This window comes from Rhinoderma darwinii, chromosome 4, assembly GCF_050947455.1.
Source record: "Rhinoderma darwinii isolate aRhiDar2 chromosome 4, aRhiDar2.hap1, whole genome shotgun sequence".
In the NCBI taxonomy this organism is placed as follows: domain Eukaryota; kingdom Metazoa; phylum Chordata; class Amphibia; order Anura; family Rhinodermatidae; genus Rhinoderma; species Rhinoderma darwinii.
Genome location: NC_134690.1, coordinates 323,146,042 through 323,169,956, shown reverse-complemented (window position 1 = coordinate 323,169,956; position 23,915 = coordinate 323,146,042). Strand labels below are relative to the sequence as shown.

Genomic DNA, 23,915 nt, shown 5'->3' with positions numbered 1-23,915 from the left:
TCTGCTTAGGCCTAATTCACATCTGCATTGGATGCTCAGTTAGCCGGCGCCAGAAGCTATGCAGGCATCGGTGCCGGAAACAGAGGGCTCTGACCACTGTATAGCGGCCGTGCTCCAGTACCTATACAAGTGAATAGGAACAGAGCTGTAGTAACACTATACAGTGGTCAGAGCCTTCTGCTTCCGGCAACGACGCCTGCATAGCTTGAGGCAGCCGGAAGAGCCGATTGGTATAGGGTCCGGGTGTCGGACCCCACCGATCATATACAGATGACCTATCCGGTGTATAGATTATCAGTATAAAAAGCAGCCCTCAACCTGGAAAACCCTTTACAAATGAAGTATCCTAAATTATGGTCATTTTAAGTAAATCACATAGGGTCAGATTCACTAATACTGTATATGTTTTAGACAGTGATAACTTAGACAAGCCAGTGAGAAAGTGGTGCATGCTGTATGATAAATTTGGCGCATCTTGCTAGACCTGCAATACCCTTTTCTCTTCCTTATGCCGCCTCTTGGTTGGCTTATTTTACTCCAATTATTTGCGCCAAAATTGTGTTGCAATGTGTCAGATTTGAAACCACACCCCTTTCTGCTAGATCACGCCCATTTTCTCATTAAGCCATGCCCCTTACTGTGTGTGCGGAAAGAAAACCGACTAAAGCCATTGATAAATGTGGCGCACTGAATGTACGGCAGAATTCTGGCGCATTTTGAATAGTAAATCTGCCTATATAATATGCAACTTATAGGTTATCATTTTGTAGACATAGCTTTCCTTAACAAATTGTAAGTATTCCCATACCTTCTGGAACACGAGTTGGTTTTTCAGAGTTCATTGGTTTATTAACAATTATGGGGGGTTTCTTGATTTCAGTTGTTGGCCGTATGACAGGTGGTGGGATACTATATCTGTGATGTGTATTGGCAAGTAACTGTACTATATCATCCTCATCCTCCAAGCAGCTGACAAGCGAATAGGCGACTGGTTCACCAGTTTGAGCAATAGTCAATGCTTTTTCATACAAGTACTCTGCCATGTGTAGGCGACAACCCAATGGCAGATTCTCATTGAGTGAATGAAACGCTATCAGTGGAGCTTGATAAGGGTATTTATTATCCTTTGAGAAACGAATTTCAAGTTCATACAAGTAACTGCTGTCATTAGCACTTAGGTGAGATTCATCCTTCAAATTTTGCTTTGGGGATTCATGCCGAAATCTACATTTAGATCCAAACCGGCAATTTTCTCCTTTCAAGTAAAACCTGCAGATATTATTAGGGGTTGGGTTCACAAAATCTTTGGTACGGTCTTTATTTCGGGGTTTCTGAAGTCTGTCTGTAAGGTAGCCCAGCTCAAGCCCCACAGTCCATACTCTATTTGGGATCCTTTCAATAAACTTCTCCCCACATATCGAGCTTAGGACAAAAGCTTCTTCCTGACGCAAGGCCATGATGTCGTCCATGCTAATGTCTTCAGCGGTCCGTGGTGATTTTGTCTGGATACCAAAGGCTTCTGAAAAACATTGCTGCAACAAATATTCAAGGGATGCTCCAACATCTCCCTCATGGGTCCTCAAGGCAGTCATAGATCTTTCTCGATCAAAACCGTAACTGCAGGACAGCAAAAAAATTAATAAATACAATTACAACAGTATTTTAGGGGTCGGTATAAGTAAAGTGTGAATTTATCTAACCTTTTACTTTGCGGTAGTTTTTATTTTTTTATTTTTTTTATTTCCCAGGTGCATACATGCTATTAACCCCTTAGTGACCAGCCTATTTTAGGCCTTAATGACCAAGCAACTTTTTTAGTTATTCCATCGTCGCAATTAAAGAACTATAAATGTTTTTATTTTTCGGTCGACATAGCTGTATGACGACTTTTTTTCCGGGATTAGTTGTATTTTTTAATGGCACCATTTTGGGTTTAAATATAATTTTTTGATTAACTTTTATTAACTTTTTTTTGGGGGGGAATATAAAAATAAACAGCAATTCCGCCTTTGTTCTATGAGTTTTAAATTTACACCGTTCACCGTGCGACGTAAACAACATGTTACCTTTATTCTAGGAGTCAGTACGATTACGGTGATACCACATATGTACAGTTTTTTTTTTTTTTACTACTTTTGCACAATAAAAACACTTTTGAAATAAAATTATTTGTTTTTGAATCGTCGCTTTCCAAGAGCCACAACGTTTTTCTGTCAATGTAGTGATATGTGGGCTTTTTTATTGCGGTACGAGACTTTTCATTGGTACTTTTTTGGGGTTCATGGGACTTATTGATTAACTTTTATTATTACTTTTTTGGGGGGCAACTTTTTTATGGCATTTACCTATTATTTGGGTCATTGTGGTCGCGGCAATTTCATATATGTGTACATTTATTTCTTTTTTACACTTTTACCAAATAAAATCACTTTTTAATGGAAAAAATGTTTTGTTTTAAACTGTAATCTTTATTAATAATTTTTATTTAACATTTATTACTTATTTTTTTCAGTCCCGCTAGTGGACTCTACTATGCGATCTTTTGATCGCTGCTATAATGCTTTGGTATACTTAGTATACCAAAGCATTATTGCCTGTGAGTGTAAAATGGACAGGCGATATATTAGGCCATGTAGCCTAATAGGTATATAGCCGGGGCAGGCCTGGGGGGCCTTGTTAGGACCTCGGCACCACATCAAATGCCCGCGATTGCATTTGCAGGCCGCCAATGGGTGTGAGAGGAAGCTCCCTCCCTCTGTAAACAACTTGAATGCTGCGGTCGCTATTGACGGTAGCATTTAAGGGGTTAAACGGCCGTTGGAGCAGGAGCCCAGCTGTCATTAGACAGTCGAGCACCCGCTCCAGCCTGCACGGGACACCCATGCAGGACTTAGACTAGGCTGCCGTGAAAAGGCGAGGCCTAGCCTAAGGCCCCTTAGTGACCGCAGTGAAAAAGTGTATTGGTGGTCACTAAGGGGTTAACCAAATCAGAGCTGCTTATAAACAAGATTCCTTTCTGACGGTGATCTGCGGGGAAGGTTGTATGGCATAATGATGGACCTACCGAGATAATTTCCCAACAGCAAAAGGTGATATGACTGCCTCAGGTAACATGTGGACAGCAGCTTCTGGGGAAAGCTTCCCAGCTACTTCCAGTGTTTCTTGTGGAGAGGACCAGAGATCAAATCCTGAATCTGCTTCACAGTTTTCGCCATTGTTGTCCACATCTTCCTCAGAGCTGCTGTATTCATAGTCCTCCTCCAAGTCTGACCCAACATCTCTGTGAATTATACTAAATGTCAATTATGCTATCTCGATTGTGAATGACCTCTTACCCCAAAACGTTTTTTGTTTTTTTAGTATTTTATAGGAGGAATGCTCTTTGAAATGATACAGAATAAAAAAAGAAAATACACTTCTCTACTTACTCAGCAACAACGTCTAGCTCTGGCTCTTGAAGATCACGCAAAAGAGCTTTTACCCGTTCTTGGTTCTCGGTGGTCATGTTCAAAGTCTGAAGAGGAGTGCTGTGGGTACTGCCACCACGGGCCCGCTGGCTAGGTCTGTAACCATGACTGAAATTAAAAATAGAAGAAGAAGTTATACCGGATTTGCTAGAACAATGTGAACAATTACTGCAAGAGACTATCTTTAAAGTGTACCACACCCTTGTGTTCCGCATGGCACTATACCACTTGATCTGAGAGACCAACCTCTCCCATGTACTTATTATAGCCCAGGATGCAATCTGGTTTGGCGGTCAATGTAGCGGTACTTCGTACAGGGACAGGGATGCTGCCGTTACCGTGTATTGTGGTCAATATAAGGACATCACTTTTGTCCTTATACTTGACCAACAACATGTTCTCGCTGAATAGTGCCCTGCTCTCGCCCCTTCAAAGTCTTTGGCCAAGCTGTGTTTTAGGGAAGACTGTTTTTTGTACACGGTACTGCATGCAGCAGCACTTCTGAAGCACTTAAAGAGTGGGGTGGCCTTTTTTAAAAAAAAATAAACTAATAAACTGTACTTAACCACTTCATTACCAAGGGGGGGGGGGGGTTATACCCCCTTCATTACCAAGCTTATTATCATGCCTGCTGTATAGTAACAGACCAGTCACAGGGATCTGCAGCTCCATCTCGTGCTGGTAAACGGTTGATGGTCCACCGTTTAAAAATGGTGGCTCACAGTTAACTGCCTACAGCTGCAAAGTATATAGTCGTTCAGCAATAGGCAAGTGGTTAATAACTCTTAGTCCCACTAGGGAGCTTCACAATGCAATACTTCGATCACTTATCTAATGCTTTAGGATACTCCGTAAAGTAGTAAACTGACAGGTAATTTATTAGGCCATGCTTTTGGCACATCCTAATAGGCATATAGCCATGCAAGGCCTGTGTGCCTTTGTTAGGCCCTTGGCAAGCCCAGAAAACCCATCGGTGCCACGCGATCACGTTGCAGGGGCGCCGATAGGCTGAGAGGGCGCAGCTTCTATACGTCCGTTTGCCTTAAAGACTAACTGCACTTTCATCAAACTTTTGATATGTCGTCGAGACATATCAAAAGATTGCATCAATGGGAGTTTGGGTGCGGAGACCTCCACCGTTGCTGAAACGAAGAGGCAGAAGCGCTCAGCTGAGAGCTTTGCACCTTCAGCTGTGATCTGCTCTCCCTGCCAGGCTGAAGACAGCTTTCACAGAAAATCTACGAGGAGCGCTGATCACAGCCGAACGGTGGGAGTCTCAGCGGCCCGACCCCCACCTATACAAACTTTTATATGTTTCTATGACATTTCAAAAGTTTAATGAAAGTGTAGTCTTTAACTAAAGGCATTCGATTACATAGATGTACGTCATTTTGTGGGAAGGGATTAAAAGACTCAGTGAGGAGTCAGCAACAACCTTTTTAACAATATTTCCACCAATAAAAGTGCCTATATATATTAGTAGATTAGGGGTTGCAACAGTAGCCAATGTTTGGTCATTATGTTTGTTTTGCTTACAGGTTAATTCATTTTTTTGGGAGGCGGCCATTTTTGCAAAAGCGGTGTGGCCGGATACCAATAGTTTTATCTTAATGCTGCAGCATATACTGAAACTCTAAAGAGTTTGCGCTTCGAAAGCATTGTCCAAAAAAAAAAAGTTTGGTGTGAAACGTCACGGTCTTAAATATAGCTCAATTTGTGTTAACTTAGAGTTTAAGGGGTTTTCCACCGTAGACTTTTAATGAAGATTGATTGGATTTGCCTTAAAAGTCTGATTGGTGGGCTCTAACCACTGTAACCCTAAAAAACTGGACTTTTATGACATATCCAGTTGATAAGCAGTAAAAATATATAAAGAAAATTCCTAAAGGCCAGGATCACACAGTATAGTTTGGTGCAGTTTTTGATGCATGGTTAGGCCAAAAACCAGGAATGGACCTTAAAGGGAGGATACATATAACGAAAAGACTTCTCTTTTTTACATCCAGTTTTTTTTATAAACTCACATCAAAAATAGCACCAAAGCTGCGGTGTGTGAAGCTGGCCTTAAACAGAGGTAGTGTCAGTGATACTTCTTACCTTGCTGGTCTGTCTGGTTTACTGGAGAAGCAGATGTCATCTCCATCGTCCCATGCTTTACTAGAGCTCTTCTTGCCTCCTGCGCCTCCTCCTCCTCCAGGTTCAGCTCTGAATCTTCCTCCTCTATTACCACCTCGCCCGCTACCACCTCCTCTTCTGCCACCTCTTCCAGAACCACGTCCTCTACCACCTCCTTTGTTTGGTTTGCCTTTCCTCCTAATTGGAAAATCCATCTGTAAACACACAACATCATACCACATTATTCAGAATCCCACGTCTCATGTCGTGTCTGGACTTTGAGAATTCACATTTTCTTCATCTTCCCTACAAAACATAAGGCATTTTGCAACATTCTCGGGCTACTGCTCCATAGAAAGAATATAGACTGCTGTAAATGAAGCCTGCATTCTGCTGAAAAATTGGTTTGGCAACATTGGGGTGTTTAAAGTCCATGCAGTCCCTCAATGCTTAATATTGATTCACTTATTACAATGACAGGAATATATCGTTGCTATTGATACAATAAAGAAAAGACTCTTCAAGATTGTAGATCTGGAATAATCAGATGACGTGATATGGAAACCCAAATCCAGTCCAATCTCTGTTGTACATCCAGGAATTTTTTGAAAAACCAATTGAATGAATGGCTGCTTTGCTCTTTAACATGTGGAAATTTGTGATGAGAATGTTTATTATTGTTCATATTTGATGAAAAATGGCTACATATGTTCCATAAAGTGACACCTGTCAGCATACATCAGTGCAAGAAGAGATTCAATGTTATGGTAAGACCTAGTTTACATATTGCCGACAGCAGAACATGGGTGAGAGTATTGTAACGATACTGACAATACCCTCTGCTCTGAAGGATGGCTCTGCTGAGTAGACCGCTAGAGACGTCACTCAGAGAAGAGGGGAGAGCGGACCGCATGCAGGGAGAAGAGGAAAGAAGCACTTAAACATCAAGCGCCCGCCTTAGTGGCACTTGCGACTGCGGCGACGGGGAAATTAAACAACGATTTCATGACCTTGACAAAAGGTATAGTTAGAATGCCCTCCCTTAAATCGCACGGTCAGCAGTTTTGAGGCCCGAAAACTGCTGACAAGTTCCCTTTAAATCTCTTCTTACGGTGGGCTAAAGAGCCAAGTGGGCGGTCAGAACCAGTGACTGACAGCCTCCCCTGTATTAATGTGCATAAATAGCTGTCAATCACTAAGTAGGACCGCCCACTGGACTCTTTAGTCCACAGTGAGCAGGGATTTAAATGAATAAATGACACATTCTATTGAATCTTTTCCCTCAAAAATATATATTTATCTGCTCAGCCCCTCCTGCTTTATTACATGCTGCCTGCAGATCATAGTCAATTTAAGGTTCCCTTTCAGTATATTTTCTCTTTTCACGCCCGGTTTTGGCCCAAAAAAAATAAATGCACCAAAACTATGTGATCAGGGCCTAAAAATAGATTTTCAGCCAGGCAGTTTACCAAGCGCTGGTGACTCAATGGTACTCAGGTGGGGGATTGGCCTCTTCATGCTCATGATCGGTAGCGGTTGGCCCTCCAACAATCACAAATTGATGACATATCATAGAAATATGAAATATCATAAAAACATGGATGAAAAAAAAATATCCAAATATTTTTCTACAAACAATGCATACACATCAAGTCTACTAATTTATTCAGACGGTAATACCCATATCACACGATATCGCTTGTAATATTTCATTCATTTCAGCCAATCATGTTTCTATTTTTCATTTCGGAGCTCTATATCTATAACAACATAGGACCATATGTGACATCTGACTGCAACTTGCAGCTTCTTCAAGCAAGTTTAAACCACAGACCAAATACATTATCACATAAGATTCACCAGCTGCTGTGATACTATAAACCCCAGCATGCCCTGTCGAACAACAAGACAATTCCATAGCCACGAATACACTTATCATATTCCTCTAAGATTACACCTCTTTTGTCAATGTTAGAATTTCTCCTGTACAATAAAGATTTGTCTATATTTACAAATCAAAAACACACAGAGAAGACATCACAATAACAGACACATTTACCCTCTTCTATCACTGGACCGAGGGGCAACTTCCTGTGGGATCACGTGACCTACACGCAGCCGGCATCCCAGTCCAGCCCCCGCCATATTATTGGTCTGCTATATCATACGTCACATTCTTTCCCCGCCTCCTCCGTAAATTCGCGTTACCTCCGTTTCCATGGTAACACAGCGGCTTCTTGCCTGCGGTACCGAGAAGTAATGGAAAATGGGATTGCGGAGGCCGGTGGTAAGGATATATGGTGTATGTTATGATAGGCCATACATGTCTATCATATTTGCTATATATATTACAGAACTGAAGACGCCAACGTATCTGTAATGTTACTGTGAATAATAGCCATATAAACGATTAGTTATGATGTCATCACTTTAGTGTGTATTAAAACGTGTATACTTCCTCCTCATATGATTTGTTTTTATGAAAAACCTCAGATTCCTGTGTCATGAATAAAGTTAGCACAGAGAAACCATTAGAGATCACTAATAGCCTTAACATTTAAAGGAGCTCTCCAAAAATATATAGAGACCGACTCAGAGAAACATTGTTGCAGTTGTGTACTTATGCGCAGGAGCGTAACTAGGAAATACTGGGCCCCATAGCAAACTTTTGACTGGGCCCCGTCCCCTGGGTGCCACACACAGCCCACTCTTGTAGATAGTGCCCCCTATAAAGAATACAATAAAGCCCTCTCCTGTAGACAGTGCCATACAGCCCCACTGTAGACAGTGCTATACAGCGCCCCCTGTAGACAGTGCTATACAGCACACCCTATAGACAGGGCTATACAGCCTCCCCATACAGTGCTATACAGCCCCCCTGTAGACAGTGCTATACAGCCCCCCTGTAGACAGTGCTATACAGCGCCCCTGTAGACAGTGCTATACAGCCCCCCTGTAGACAGTGCTATACAGCCCCCCTGTAGACAGTGCTATACAGCGCCCCTGTAGACAGTGCTATACAGCCCCCCTGTAGACAGTGCTATACAGCGCCCCTGTAGACAGTGCTATACAGCCCCCCTGTAGACAGTGCTATACAGCGCCCCTGTAGACAGTGCTATACAGCCCCCCTGTAGACAGTGCTATACAGCCCCCCTGTAGACAGTGCTATACAGCGCCCCTGTAGACAGTGCTATACAGCCCCCCTGTAGACAGTGCTATACAGCCCCCCTGTAGACAGTGCTATACAGCGCCCCTGTAGACAGTGCTATACAGCCCCCCTGTAGACAGTGCTATACAGCCCCCCTGTAGACAGTGCTATACAGCGCCCCTGTAGACAGTGCTATACAGCCCCCCTGTAGACAGTGCTATACAGCCCCCCTGTAGACAGTGCTATACAGCCCCCCTGTAGACAGTGCTATACAGCCCCCCTGTAGACAGTGCTATACAGCCCCCCTGTAGACAGTGCTATACAGGCCCCCTGTAGACAGTGCTATACAGCCCCCCTGTAGACAGTGCTATACAGCGCACCCTGTAGACAGTGCTATACAGCCCCCCTGTAGACAGTGCTATACAGCCCCCCTGTAGACAGTGCTATACAGCCCCCCTGTAGACAGTGCTATACTTTTAAGTATCACAGAGGGACTATCGATGCGGCGCGCAGCAGCAATTTTTTTTTCTTTTAAGGCATGCCTCTAATCCCACCCAATCCCCGCCAATACACACACGCCCACACAGTATCATGCTCCCATAGTACCCCCTACACAGTATAATTCCCCTATAGCTGCCACCATACAGTATAATGCCCCCATACAGTATAATGTCCACACAGATACCCCATACAGTATAATGCCCACACAGATGCCCCGTACTGTATAATGCCCACACAGATGCCCCATAAAGTATAATGACCCCAATAGCTGCCCCATTATAATGCCCCCCATAGCTTCCCCACACAGTATAATGCCATCCATAGCTGTCCCCACAGTATAATGCCCCCATACAGTATAATGCCCCCATAGCTGCCCCCACAATATAATACCCCCATAGCTGCCCCCACAGTATAATGCCCCCCATAGCTGCCCCCACAGTATAATGCCCCCCATAGCTGTCCACACAGTATAATGCCCCCCATAACTGTCCCCACAGTATAATGCCATCCATAGCTGTCCCCACAGTATAATGCCGCCATACAGTATAATGCCCCCCATAGCTGTCCCCATAGTATAATGTCCCCACAGTATAATGCCCCTCATATAGTAAAATCTATAGTATAAAAGTATAGCTCCTATAGCAGCCACCATATCAGCCCCCCTTCCCTACCTAGTATAATGCCCCATAGTGCCTAATAGAAAAATAATAACATAATTACTTACCTATCCCCGTTCCCACGACGGGTGGAGGATCCTTCTCCGGTCTGTGCTGTGAGTTACTCGGCACAGAAAGGCGCGATGACGTCACTACATCGCGCCTGCCTGCGCCGAGCTGCTTACTTCAGAGTGAATGCTGAATCAAGGAGCCGTCAGCTCCTTTCTCCAGCATTCAGGTGCGGGACCAGCGCAGTCAGCTCTGTGTGGCTACGGGGACCCTGTGGGCCCCCCAGGCTTAGGGGCCCTGTCGCAATTGCGACTGTTGCGACCCCTAGAGCTACGCCACTGTATACAGTAGTCTTTGGCAGAGCAGGGAGAAACCTCCCTGCTCTGTCACATCCTTTATTAGCATCTGCGTCCGAAGGACGCAGACACTATTGAATGTGGCGTCGCTACCGCTGTAGCAGCCAAAGCGGCAGGTAGTGGCGGCTCCGGGCATGGGGGGGGCATACCGGCTGGCGGCACGGGCCCCCTCATGCCGCAGAGAGATTCCCTAATACTGTAGTGTATGGTTATTAGTAGAAAACAGTTCTCTAGTACAGTATATTGAGTAGAATTGTGCCCTTTACAAGCAGGGCAGTCTGTCTTTCTGGTGGTAGACTACACAATATTTTTAAATTCACTTTGGTGGTGAATTTAATTTCTTTTCAGCCGTTTCAAGCAGATTTTGGATCGCTTTTAGGTCTTATTCTGATGAACGGGGGGAAACTCGGACGTGAAAAACTATAGTTTTTCACGTCCACGATGCTCCAGTGCGGGTCCCGTTTTCAAGGATCCCCATAGACTTGTCTATGGAAGGATCCATCAAAAACAGGACAAAATAGGACATGTTCTATTTTTCAACTGAACCTTCACACGGTCCGTTGAAACAACAACCATGTGAACGGCCCCATTGAAACACATGCATACGTTCATCTGAATAAGGCCTTAAAGAGGCTCTGTCACCAGATTATAAGTGCCCTATCTCCCACATAATCTGATCGGCACTGTAATGTAGAGAACAACACTGTTTGTTTTTAAAAAACGATAATTTTTGAGGAAGTTATGAGCTAGTTTCGATTTATGCTAATTACTTTCTTAATGCCCATCTGGGCGTTTTTTAACTTTTGACCAAATGGACGTTGTAAAGATAAGTGTATGACACTGACCAATCAGTGGCCAATCAGCGTCATACACTTCTCTCCATTCATGTCCATTTATACTCTTTATATGATCCAGCGAGATCATGCTGTGCTGTCAAATACATCCACATTAACTTTACTGAAGTGTCTTGACAGTGAATAGACATTGCCTACAGCCATTCACAATTCACAATCCCGACACTTCGGTAAAGTTTGTGTGGGACATAATCGCTGCACAGCGTGATCTCGCGAGATCACGCTATGGATGACAGTAGTGATGTCTATGTGAAATACTGCCGTATGAAAGTGGCTTTAGAGGCAGGAGTGGCACTTTTTCCAAGGCATCAGTGGAGGGGGAGGGGATCCAATAATTTCTGAGTATTCTGCCCCTGTGCATTGCATGTTTGAAGATTTTTGTTAACTGAGATACTTTTTATATCTGTCTGTTTTTTTCTAGAAGCTTCTAAAGTTTTTCAGCTTTCATTTGTGTTCCCAAATGGAGACAGTTATGGTAAGATATACATCTATATTCTGGATCTGCAGGGAAGAGCAGAAGCTGTAATCCGCACCCCCCCCCCCCTTCCCAAACTCTGGTATTGAAGGTGCTGTCAGTCTTTATGAGCATATTTTAGATGCATTTATTTTATGAAGGGGTTTTCCCATCAACCCCCTGTGCTAAAGCACAACCTGTCCCCATACTATGTTTCCGTCTGGTGACAGATCCACTTTAAGATGCTCTGGGGATTTCTTTGCTTTGTACTGCTCTGTAGTTTTAGAACCTTACAAGGCAAGAAACACAACCGCTTATCATTAGACTGGAGAGATGCTGTGAGGTTGTGCATGGGCAGCAAAAATTGTCAGAGCAGCTTTATAACTGTAAGTGGCAGCATCTGGAGAGGCTGGAAAAAGTGCTAATTTGGAAAGCCTTTGTATAGGATCCAGTGTTAATTCTGCGCCTCCTGTCTTTAATTTCTAATACCAGATGTTGTTTAGCTGAAACAAGATGATCTGTTCAGGCAAAAAACTCTTTAATCCATGCATAGCATCAGCAAAAAAGGGCAATTTTTCATGCATATGACGGTTTTTGTTGCGTAGGTGTGGTTTCCGTGTGTCATCCATTTTTCTCGTTCATGATTCTCCTCTACAAGCACTTCCTGGTTTTACTTTTTTTCTCTGCAATTCTTAAGCAACAGTTGCGTGAAAACGGACGGCATGCGGATGTCGCCCGTATGCTGTCCGTTTTTTTCACGCACTCATATACTCCAATGGGCGAGTCTGATCCGCAAAAACGGACCAGAATAGGACATGCGGTGACTTTCACACACAACAGAAACATGCTCAGTGAAAAAACACGGATGTGTGAATAGCTCTATTGAATTGCATTGGTCAGTGTGCTGTCCGTTATTTTAACTAACAGCACATGGACGTGAAATACGTTTGTGTGAATAAATAAATATAAAAATGTACCACACTATTAACCTTCTCATCCTCTCGTGTATATATAAGGGTATGTGCAAACGATAACTGCATTTACATCTGAAATTACGGAGCTGTTTTCAGGAGAAAACAACTCCGTAATTTCAGACGTAATTGCATGTACTGGCGTTTTCCGAGGCATCTTTTACGGACGTAATTTGGAACTGTTCTTCATTGGAGTCAATGAAAAGCGGCTCCAATTACGTCCCTAAAAGTGTCCTGCACGTCTTTGACGAGGCTGTTATTTTACGCGTCGTCTTTTGACAGCGACGCGTAAAATTACAGGTCGTCAACACAGTACTTCGGCAAACCCATTGAAATGAATGGGCAGATGTTTGCTGACGTATTGGAGCCGTGTTTTCAGGCGTAATTCGAGTCGTAAAACGCCTCCATTACGCCTGAAAATAGGTCGTGTGAACCCAGCCTTAGACTTCTCTCGTGCCTCTCTTTACTACTGGGACTCCCTCCCTCATTCCATCCGACATTCTCCAACTCATTAAACCCTCAAATTCTTCCTGAAATTTTACCTCTTCTAAGGCTATGTTCACACAGCAAACCAAAAACAGCCGTAAAATACGTATCTGTTTTCAAGCGAAAACAGCCCCTGATTTTTAGACGTTTTTTAAGCAACTTGTGTTTTTTTTGCGGCATTTTTTACGGCTGTTTTTGGAGCTCTTTTTCTATTGAGTCAATGAAAAACGGCTCAAGAAGTGACGTGCACTTCTTTTTTCCGGGGCGTTTTCACAAACGGTGCGTAAAAAAAACGCCCCGTGGGAACGGAACGCCGTTTTTCCCATTGAAATCAAAGGGCAGATGTTTGGAGGCATTTAGCCTCCGACTTTTTAGCCGTTTTTCGGGGCAATTACGGCCGTGTGAACATAGCCTCACAAGCATATAACCTGGCCTAAAGACATGTCTAGAGCAGCTTATTTCTTTGACGGTACAAGGGTGACAAGGGGCCGCACAAACACCCTCCTAACTAATACACAATAACACAGATAAGTAAAATTGAAAGGTGCTTGTCACAGCTTTATTAGGTTCACACTGTGTTTTTTGCAGGAGCAAAATTCTGCCTCAAAATTCCGTTTGGAACTTTGAGGCAGATTTTGATGTGCCTGCACACGGTTCGCCGCGATTTTTGCAGCATTTTTTGCAGCGTTTTTCGCTTGTGCCCATTGAGTGCTACGGGCAATGGGAGGTCAGAGGCGTAAACGCCCGAAGATAGGGCATGACGCTTCGCGGTGAAAAAAACGCCTCCGCCTCCCATTGAAATCAATGGGAGGCATTTTCGGCCGTTCTTTGGTGCGGTTTTTGACGCGGTTTCCGCGTCAAAAAACGTGTCAAAAAAACTCTGTGTGAACAGGGCCTTAAAGGGTTCGGTCGGGAATACATTTTATTCAAATTTTAACTTAATTAGTCATATTTAATAGCATTTCTAATATAGTGTGTACTTACCTGTGCCAGCGTTCTCCTGTTCTGAACTGCCGTCACGTGACCGCACCCTGGGTAAATTTTTTATTTCCTGTGAGGTACCGTGTCTTTGCTCAGCCAGCACTTCCAGCTGAGAAAGGCACGGAGCGTCATCAACTACATTTCCAGGCAGCGGGCCGGGCGGATGTTTCATGAGCTCTTCAGAGCTCCGCCTCCTCTGGTCCCGCTGCCTGTAGATGTAGCTGATGACACGCCGTGTCTTAAGGCTGGGTTCACACTACCTATTTTCAGACGTAAACGAGGCATATTATGCCTCGTTTTACGTCTGAAAATAGGGCTACAATACGTCGGCAAACATCTGCCCATTCATTTGAATGGGTTTGCCGACGTACTGTGCAGACAACCTGTAATTTACGCGTCGTCGTTTGACAGCTGTCAAACGACGACGCGTAAATGGACTGCCTCGGCAAAGAAGTGCAGGGCACTTCTTTGCCACGTAATTTGAGCTGTTCTTCATTGAACTCAATGAAGCACAGCTCAAGATTTACGAGCGTCTCAGACGGCTCGCAAAATGCGAGGAGGAGCATTTACGTGTGAAACGAGGCAGCTGTTAACAGTCTGTCTTTTCACACGTAAATGCCTCTCATCGTGTGAACATACCCTTACACAGCAGGAAGTGTTGGCTGAGCAAAGACATCAATCATAGTACACGACCCCTCCTCCTCCTGTCTCGTCGACCACTCCTCCACTGAAGTGCACATGAGAAGGAGGAGGAACGGAATCCCTAATCTGTGGCCGGGGATTACGCTCCAGGAGAAGTCCCTGACTTTTCCTGGAGCGGTCCCCTACTCCTGAAACTGAATCCTCGGACACAGCGGCCAACAATGTGGCCGGGGATTCCGCTCCAGGAGAAGTCCGTGCCTTCACTGTCCATATATGGACACAGTGACATCATGGACTTCTGAAGCGGAATCCCCACCGCTGTGGCGAGGGATTCCGCTCTAGGAGAAGTCCCTGCCTTCACTATCCATATATGGACACAGTGACGTCAGGGACTTCTGAAGCTGAATCCCCACTGCTGGGGCCGTGTGGCATTACCTACAGGGGGGCCGTGTGGCATTACCTACAGGGGGGGCCGTGTGGCATTACCTACAGGGGGGGCCGTGGGGCATTACCTACCGGGGGGCCGTGTGGCATTACCTACAGGGGGGCCGTGCGGCATTACCTACAGGGGGGCTGTGTGGCATTGCTTACAGGGGGGTCGTGCGGCATTGCTTACAGGGGGGCTGTGTGGCATTACCTACAAGGGGTGCTCAATGGCCGCGGACAAAAAATGCGGCAATTGGCGTGCAGGCTGGTCAAAATCTGCCTCAAAATTCAAGACAGAATTTTGAGGCAGAATTTTCTGCCAGCAAAAAAACTCAGTGTGAACAGGATCTAATACAGGGTCTCTTGGAATAGACACAGCAGCAAGTGAGGAAAATGTGCTGACTGGATTGTGTGTACCAAGATGTCTGACATAGGTGGAGTGGGTAGACATTTATCAGGCTGTGAAAGGGGCGGGGGAGGGAGATAAGTGCCTGTACTTAGATCAGGGATAGATGGAGGCACAAAGGATAATGATTATTAGGGCTTATTCAGACTAACGTATAATACGTCCGTGATACGCGCGTGATTTTCACGCGCGTTGCACGGACCTATGTTACTGAATGGGGCCGTGCAGACTGTAAGTGAATTTCACGCAGCGTATGTCCGCTGCGTGAAACGCACGACATATCCTATATTTGGCCATGTTTCGCGCTGCACGCACCCATTAAAGTCAATGGGTGTGTGAAAACCGCGCACGGCACACGGACGCACTTACGTGTGACGCGCGCTACAGTAGTCAATACTATGAATGAAAACAGAAAAGCACCACGTGCTTTTCTGTTTACAGACATAAAACAGAGTGTCATAATGATGGCGGGTGTGCGAAAATTGCGCACACAAAACGTTGCGTTTTTTGCACACACTCGTGTGAAACCGGCCTTAGGGTATGTTCACACGAGGTCATTACGTCCGTAATTGACGGACGTATTTCGGCCGCAAGTACCGGACCGAACACAGTGCAGGGAGCCGGGCTCCTAGCATCATACTTATGTACGACGCTAGGTGTCCCTGCCTTGCTGCCGGACAACTGTCCCGTACTGAAAACATGATTACAGTACGGGACAGTTGTCCGGCAGCGAGGCAGGGACTCCTAGCGTCGTACATAAGTATGATGCTAGGAGCCCGGCTCCCTGCACTGTGTTCGGTCCGGTACTTGCGGCCGAAATACGTCCGTCAATTACGGACGTAATGACCTCGTGTGAACATACCCTCAGTGTGTAGGACAGTGTGCAGGGAGGGAGCTGCCTGTAATTAGTAATTAGAGCAGGGAAGAACCCTGTGAACATAGAGGGGCGTGGCAGTATGCAAATAGCTGAAATGCTTTGGAGGAAGAGGGGGATGCAACTGTCTCCTCAGATGCAGCAGGGGATCATGGGTATGGTGGGTTACAAGACAGGAAACAGACAGCAAGGGATGTAAAAAAACAGAAAAAGCAACAGTGACAATGGAGATCAAACAGAAACTGGTTAGGCCATTGAGTGCTACGGGCAAAAAACTCAGCGAAATACGCTCTCTCTGCCACCCATATTTGTCAATGGGAGGTCAGAGGCGTAAACCCGCGAAGATAGGGCATGTCCCTTCTTTCTCCCGCGAGGCGGTTTTACCGCTCGTGGGAGAAAACCACCCCCGCCTCCCATTAAAATCAATGGGAGGCATTTTCGGCCGGTTTTTGGCGAGTTTTGCGGAGAGGTTTCCTCTCCAAAAAGCTTGTCGAAATACTCAGTGTGAACAGGGCCTTAGAAGTTTAATAGGGGGTATTAGGGAAGGCAAACCAAGGCTGGAGGACACTTTTTAGAAAAAAATATTTTCCTGGACAACCCCTTTAAGTGTTTTCTTTTTTCTTTTAACATAACCTGTAAGATATATAAAAACAAGTATAAACATAGTTAACATATTAACCCCATAATGACCAGCCTATTTTAGGCCTTAATGACCAGGCTATTTTTTGCGATTTCCATCGTCGCATTCCATGAGCTATAACTTTTTATTTTTGCGTCAACATAGCTGTATAAGATCTTGTTTTTTGCAGGACAAGTTGTATTTTTTAATAGCACCGTTTTGGGGTACATATAATTTATTAATTAACTTTTATTAACTTTTGTGTGGGTAATGTAAAAAAAAACAAATTTCGCCACTCTTTTTTTGCGTCTTAGATTTACGCCGTTTACTCTGTGGTATAAATAGCATAATAACTTTATTCAGTGGGTCATTACGATTGTGGCGATACCAAATTTATATAGATTTTGTATGTCTTACTTCTTACACAGTATACACTTTTTTTTCAAAATTATTTGTTTTTGTGTCGCCATGTTTTAAGAGCCATACTTGTTATATTTTTATGCCGATGCAGCTGTATGAGGGCTTGTTTTTTGCGGGACGACTTCTAGTTTTTATTGGTATCATTTTGGAGTACATGTGACTTTTTGATCACTTTTTAGCAAATTTTTTTGGAGGCAGGATGAACAGATAACATCAATTCTGGCATTGTTTTTTATTTTGTTTTTTTACGGCGTTCACTGTGCGGGTTAAATAACATAATCACTTAATAGATGGGGTCGTTATAGACGTGGCGATACCAAATATATGTAATTTTTTTTTTCATATTCAATTATTTTATAAGGGATAAAGTGGGTTTTTCATTTTTTTTATTTGGGATTTTTATTTATTTATTATTAACTTTATTAAACTTTTTCATAACTTTATTTTTATTCACTAGGGGACTTTTTATTCACTATGCGATCTTCTGATCACTTTTATAATACACTGCAATACTTCTGTATTGCAGTGTAAAACTGACAGGCACCTGCTGGGTCATGCCTGGGGCATGGCTTAGCAGGCATTCACTACAAGCAGACCTTGGGGCCTTTGTTAGGCCCCGGCTGCCATAGAAGCCATTGGCACCCTGCGATTGCAATTACAGGGTGCCGATGGGGTGAGAGAGGGAGCACCGTCCCTCCAAAACCACTTCGATGCTGTGCTAGCTATTGATTGCCCCATCTAAGGGGTTAAACGGGTTAGATCGATATTGAAATCAATCCCGCCCGTTAGTGCAGGTGTCTGGCTGTCTTTAGACCGCCCGACACGCGCTTTAGCCGGCACAGGACACCCGTGCCGGGCATAAGTCAGAGCGCCGTGAAGAGGCGGCGCTCTGGCATAAGTACCCTTAACAGCCGCCGTGAAAAGGCGTATTGGCGGTCGTTAAGGGGTTAACAATAAATGGCTAAGTCCTTGACAACATCCAATATAAATAAAGCAATATCCTTAACTCCTTCCCGCTTTGGCCACTTTTGACCTTCCTGACAGAGACATTTTTCAAATCTGACATGTTTCACTTCATGTGGTAATAACTTCAAAATGCTTTTACTTATCCAAGCGATTCTGAGATTGTTTTCTCGTGACACATTGGACTTTGTTACTGGCAAAATTTGCTCGATACATTATGTATTTAATTGTGAAAAACACCAAAATCTAGCACATTTTTTTTTAAATTTGCATTTTTCTAAATTTAAATATCTGCTTGTAAGACAGGCAGTTATACCACACAAAATAGTTGCTAATTAACATCCCCCATATGTCTACTTTAGATTGGCATTGTTTTTTGAACATCCTTTTATTTTTCTAGGATGTTACAAGGCTTAGAACTTTAGCAGCAATTTCTCACATTTTCAAGAAAATTTCAAGGGCTATATTTTCAGGGGCCAGTTCCGTCGTGAAGTGGCTTTGAGGGCCTTATATATTAGAAACCACTAATAAGTCATCCCATTTTAAAAACGTCACCCCTCAAAGTATTCAAAACAGCATTTAAACAGTTTCTTAACCCTTTAGACCAGGGGTCTCAAACTCGGCCGGGTAAGTGGGCCGCATATAGAAAAAACGGGAAGTTGACGGGCCGCATTACTTTCAAATTTGATACAATACAAAATTATTGTTAATCAATTAGTTATTTGAACTACTATAACACTATATTACTAGAATAATAATACTACATTACTATAATAATAGCGCTAGGTTTAAAATTTGAGATATTTCTCCACGTGCTTATTTCAACAATCCAGCTTTCCAGTTTAAGTGTCGCCAAATGCAGTCCGGCGGCTCAGTTAGCACACATGTCAAGATTGGGCACCCCCTTTTTAGATAGTGCCGCAGTGCCCTCTGTGGATGCTGCCGCAGTGCCCTCTGTGGATGCTGCCGCAGTGCCCTCTGTGGATAATGCAACACACCCCTAGATAAGGCCACAGTGCCCTCTGTAGATAAGGCCACAGTGCCCTCTGTAGATAAGGCCACAGTGCCCTCTGTAGATAAGGCCACAGTGCCCTCTGTAGATAAGGCCACAGTGCCCTCTGTAGATAATGCAACACACCCATAGATAATGCCAGTGTCCTCTTCAGATACTGTCACACACCCACGTGTAGATAACGCCACAGTGCCCTCTGTAGAGTCTGCCACAGTGCCCTCTGTAGAGGCTGGCACAGTGCCCTCTGTAGAGGCTGCCACAGTGCCCTCTGTAGAGGCTGCCAAAGTGCCCTCTGTAGAGGCTGCCCCTGTGCCCTCTATAGAGGCTGCCCCAGTGCCCTCTGTAGAGGCTGCCCCAGTGCCCTCTGTAGAGGCTGCCCCAGTGATGTCAGGGGCTTGCCCAGAGCTGGAGTCCCAGGCAGAGCGCTAGTAGGCTCTTCCTGGGACTCCAGCTGTGCTCCTGACATCACTGGGACTCCTGCTCTGGGGAAGCCCCTGACATCATTGTCGATGTATGGACAGCGATGTCAGAGGCTTCCCCAGAGTCCCGGAGCAGAGCCGATAATAGCGCTCTGCCCGGGACTCCGCTCTGGGGAAGACCCTGACACACTGTCCATATATGGGCAGATATGTCAGGGAATTCCGCAGCGTCCCGGAGCAGAGCCTATACTAGCGCTCTGCCCGGGACTCCGCTATGGGGAAGACCCTGACACACTGTCCACATATGGGCAGCGATGTCAGGGAATTCCACAGAGTCCCGGAGCAGAGCCTGTACTAGCACTCTGCCCGGGACTCCGGCTCTGGGGAAGCCCCAGACATCGCTGTTCATATGTGGACAGCGATGTCAGGGAATTCCATAGAGTCCAGGAGCAGAGCCGACACCAGCGCTCTGCTCCGCTCTGGGCAAGACCCTGACACACTGTCCATATATGGGCAGCGATGTCAGGGAATTCCACAGAGTCCCGGAGCAGAGCCGACACCAGCGCTCTGCTCGGGACTCCGGCTCTGAGGAAGCCCCAGATATCGCTGTTCATATGTGGACAGCGATATCAGGGAATTCCACAGAGTCCAGGAGCAGAGCCGACACCAGCGCTCTGCTCCGCTCTGGGCAAGACCCTGACACACTGTCCATATATGGGCAGCGATGTCAGGGAATTCCACAGAGTCCCGGAGCAGAGCCGACACCAGCGCTCTGCTCGGGACTCCGGCTCTGGGGAAGCCCCAGACATCGCTGTTCATTCCAGAGTCTCGGAGCAGAGCCGATACTAGCGGCTCTGTGTCCCGCGGGCCGCAGATGACAGCCCCAGGGGCCGCATGCGGCCCGCGGGCCGCGTGCTTGAGACCCCTGCTTTAGACGTTTCACAGGAATTAAAGCAAAGTAGTTTTTTTTTTGCAGAAATTCATTTTTAATCTATTTTTTTTGTAACACAGAAAGTTTTACCAGAGAAATGCAACTCAATATTTATTGCCCAGAGTCTGCTGTTTTTAGAAATATCCGACATTAGTGTGCTAATGGACTGAAACACAGGCCTCAGAAGCAAAGGAGTACCTAAAGGATTTTGGACCTCCTTTTTATTAGAATATATTTTAGGCACCATGTCAGGTTTGAACGGCTCTTGCAGTGCCAAAATAGTGGAAATCCCCCAAAAGTGACCACATTTGGGAAACTACACCCCTCAAGGAAATTATCTAGGGATATAGTGAGCATTTTGACCCGACAGGTTTATTGCAGAACCCACAGAAATTATTGGAATTAGGCCGTGAAAATGAAAATCTACATTTTTTCAAAGAAAATTTAGGTTTAGCTAATTTTTTCTAATTTCCACAAGGACTAAAGGAGAAAAAACACCACAACCTTTGTAAAGCAATTTCTCCCGAGTAAAACAATACCCCATATGTGGTCATAAATCGCTGTTTGGACACACGGCAGGGCTTAGAAGAGAAAGAGCGCCATTTGGCTTCTGGAGCTCAAATTTAGCAGGAATGGTTTGCGGCGGCCATGTCGCATTTGCAAAGCCCCTGAAGGACCAAAACAGAGAAAACGCCCAAAACGTGACTCCATTTAGGAAACTCCCTTGAGGAATTAATCTAGGGGTGTTGTGAGCATTTTGATCCCACAGGTGTTCCATAGATTTTATTAGAATTGGGCAGTGGAAATAAAAACAATCCTTTTTCTTCAATAAGACGTAGTTTTAGCTCAAAAATTTTCATTTTCTCAACAAATAAAAGAAAAAAAAAAACAACATTTGTAAAGCAACGTCTCTGGAGTACGGAAATACCCCATATGTGGTCATAAACTGCTGTTTGGACACATGGCAATTTGGCTTTTGGAGCACAGATTTTCTGGATTGGTTTCATGACACCATGTCGCTTTTGCAAAGCCCCTAAGGTACCAGTATAGTGGAAACTCCCCAAAAGTGACTCCATTCACGAAACTACACCCCTTTATTAATTCATCTTGGAGTGTAGTGAGCATTTTGACCCCACAGGTGTTTCATAGATTTTATTAGAATTGGGCAGTGAAAATAAAAACAATCCCTTTTCTTCAATAAGACGTAGCTTTAGCTCCAAATTTTAAATTTTTTCAACAAATAAAGGAAAAAAAGAACCACAATATTTGTAAAGCAATTTCTCCAGAGTCCGGAAATATCCCATATGTGGTCATAAATGACTGTTTGGGCACACAGTAGGGCTCAAAAGGGAAGGAGCGCCATTTGGATTTTGCAGTACAGATTTTGCTGGATTGGTTTCTGGTTGCTATGTCGCATTTGCAAAGCACCTGTGGGATCAAAGCAGTGGAAACCCCCCAGAAGTGACCCCATTTTGGAAACTACACCCCTCAAGGTATTCACCTAGGGGTGTAGTGAGCATGTTAACCCTGCAGGTGTTTTGCAGAAATTAGTGTGCACTTGATGTTGTAGAGTGAAAATGGGATTATTTCCATAGATATTCCAATATGTGGTGCCCAGCTTGTGCCACCATGAAAAGACAGCTCTCTAATTATTATGCTGTTTTCCCGGTTTTAGAAATACCCTACATGTGGCCCTAATCTTTTGCCTGGACATTCGACCAGGCTCAGGAGTGAAAGAGTACCATGCGAAATTGAGGCCTAATTTGGCGATTTACAAAGTATTGGTTCACAATTGCAGAGGCTCTGATGTGAAATAATAAAATAAACCCCTGAGAAGTGACCCCATTTTTGAAACTACACCCCTCAAGGCATTTATCAAGGGGTGTAGTGAGCATTTTCGCCCCACAGGTCTTTTCCATAAATGATTGCGCTGCGGATAGTGCAAAGAAAAAAATTAAATTTTTCCCTAGATATGCTATTTCAGTGGCAAATATGTCCTACCCAGCTTGTGCCACTGGAGACACACCTCAGAATTTGTTAAAAGGTTTCTCCCGGGTATGGCGATGCCATATATGTGGAAGTAAACAGCTGTTTGGGCACACTGTAGGGCTCAGAAGGGAGGAAACACTATTTGGCTTTTGGAGCGTGGATTTTGCTTGGTAGTAGTTTTGTTTGGAGTTTTACTAATCCTGTCCACACTCTGCACCTTTGCAGTTTGGGGGAATTTTTCTGGGAAGTGTTGTCCTGGTATAAAATGGGCACCGTTGCTTCCAGCAGATATGTTTGGGTCCTCCTCTTCCTGGTTCCCTAATTTTAGGGCCTTGATAAATCGCCTCTTGAAACAAAAGAAATGTTTTTATTTCCTGACTTATTGGAGCCTTAACTAATTTTACTTTTTGATAGATGTAGTGGTATGAGGGCTGTTTTTTTGCGGGACGAGCTGTAGTTATTATTGGTACCATTTTGGGGTACATGTGACTTTTTGATCACTTTTTATCCTATTTTTTGGGAGGCAAAGTGACCAAAAAACAGCAATTCTGGCATAGTTTTTAGGTGTTTTTTTATACAGCTTTCACCATGAGTTATAAATCACATGTTAACTTTATTCTGCGGATCAGTACGATTCCGGCAATACCTAATTTATAGCACTTTTTTATGTTTTACAACTATTTGCACAATAAAATTACTTTTGTAAAAAGAATGTATTTTTTCTGTCGCCATGTTGTGAGAACTTTTTAATATTTTAGTCGACGGAGCTGTATGAGGGCTTGTTTTTTTTACGCCGTTCACTGTGTGGAATAAATAACATCATATTTTTATAGTTCAGCCCGTTATGGTCGCGGTGATACCAAATATGTATGGTTTATTTTTTATTTTCAATAATAAAAGGACTTGATAAGGGAAAAGGGAAAAAGGGTGATTGTGTTTTATCTTATTACTTAAAACTTTTATTATATTTCTTACAACTTTTTTTTCACTCTTTTTACACTTTTTTTTACACTTCTCCTTAGTCCCACTAGGGGACTTGAAGGTCCAACTTTTTTTTCTAATACATTGCACTACCTATGTAGTGCAATTTTTTAGATCTGTCAGTCATTCACTGACAACAAGCCGATTATGCAAACAGCTTCCACATCCATCTTCACCATCTGCGCCCCTTTTCCCACCGTCCTTACCAAAGGCACCACCACATTGAATGTTGTAT

The 23,915-nt window shown here is 44.2% G+C and overlaps 2 protein-coding genes across 4 annotated transcripts in view; one reads left to right on the top strand and one right to left on the bottom strand.

The window, feature by feature from the left end:
* Positions 1-7,759, bottom strand: part of DHX57 (DExH-box helicase 57) — a 69,962-nt gene extending 62,203 nt beyond the window's left edge. Inside the window, exons 1-5 of the mRNA XM_075862788.1 lie at positions 7,642-7,759; positions 5,565-5,797; positions 3,429-3,575; positions 3,065-3,280; positions 809-1,617 (exon numbers count right to left, since the gene is read on the bottom strand). Coding sequence (XP_075718903.1) covers positions 809-1,617; positions 3,065-3,280; positions 3,429-3,575; positions 5,565-5,797 — 1,405 coding nt within the window. The 5' untranslated portion in view covers positions 7,642-7,759. The remainder of the gene's footprint in view (positions 1-808; positions 1,618-3,064; positions 3,281-3,428; positions 3,576-5,564; positions 5,798-7,641) is intronic.
* The window catches only part of MORN2 (MORN repeat containing 2), a 49,835-nt gene continuing 33,566 nt past the window's right edge, over positions 7,647-23,915 (top strand). The window contains exons 1-2 of one of the 3 annotated variants that reach the window (XM_075862790.1): positions 7,657-7,869; positions 11,528-11,581. In XM_075862790.1, the coding sequence (XP_075718905.1) occupies positions 7,842-7,869; positions 11,528-11,581 (82 nt within the window). In that variant the 5' untranslated portion in view covers positions 7,657-7,841. Of the gene's footprint in view, positions 7,885-11,527; positions 11,582-23,915 lie in introns of all 3 variants that reach the window. The other 2 variants (XM_075862791.1, XM_075862792.1) reach the window with 2 other exon arrangements.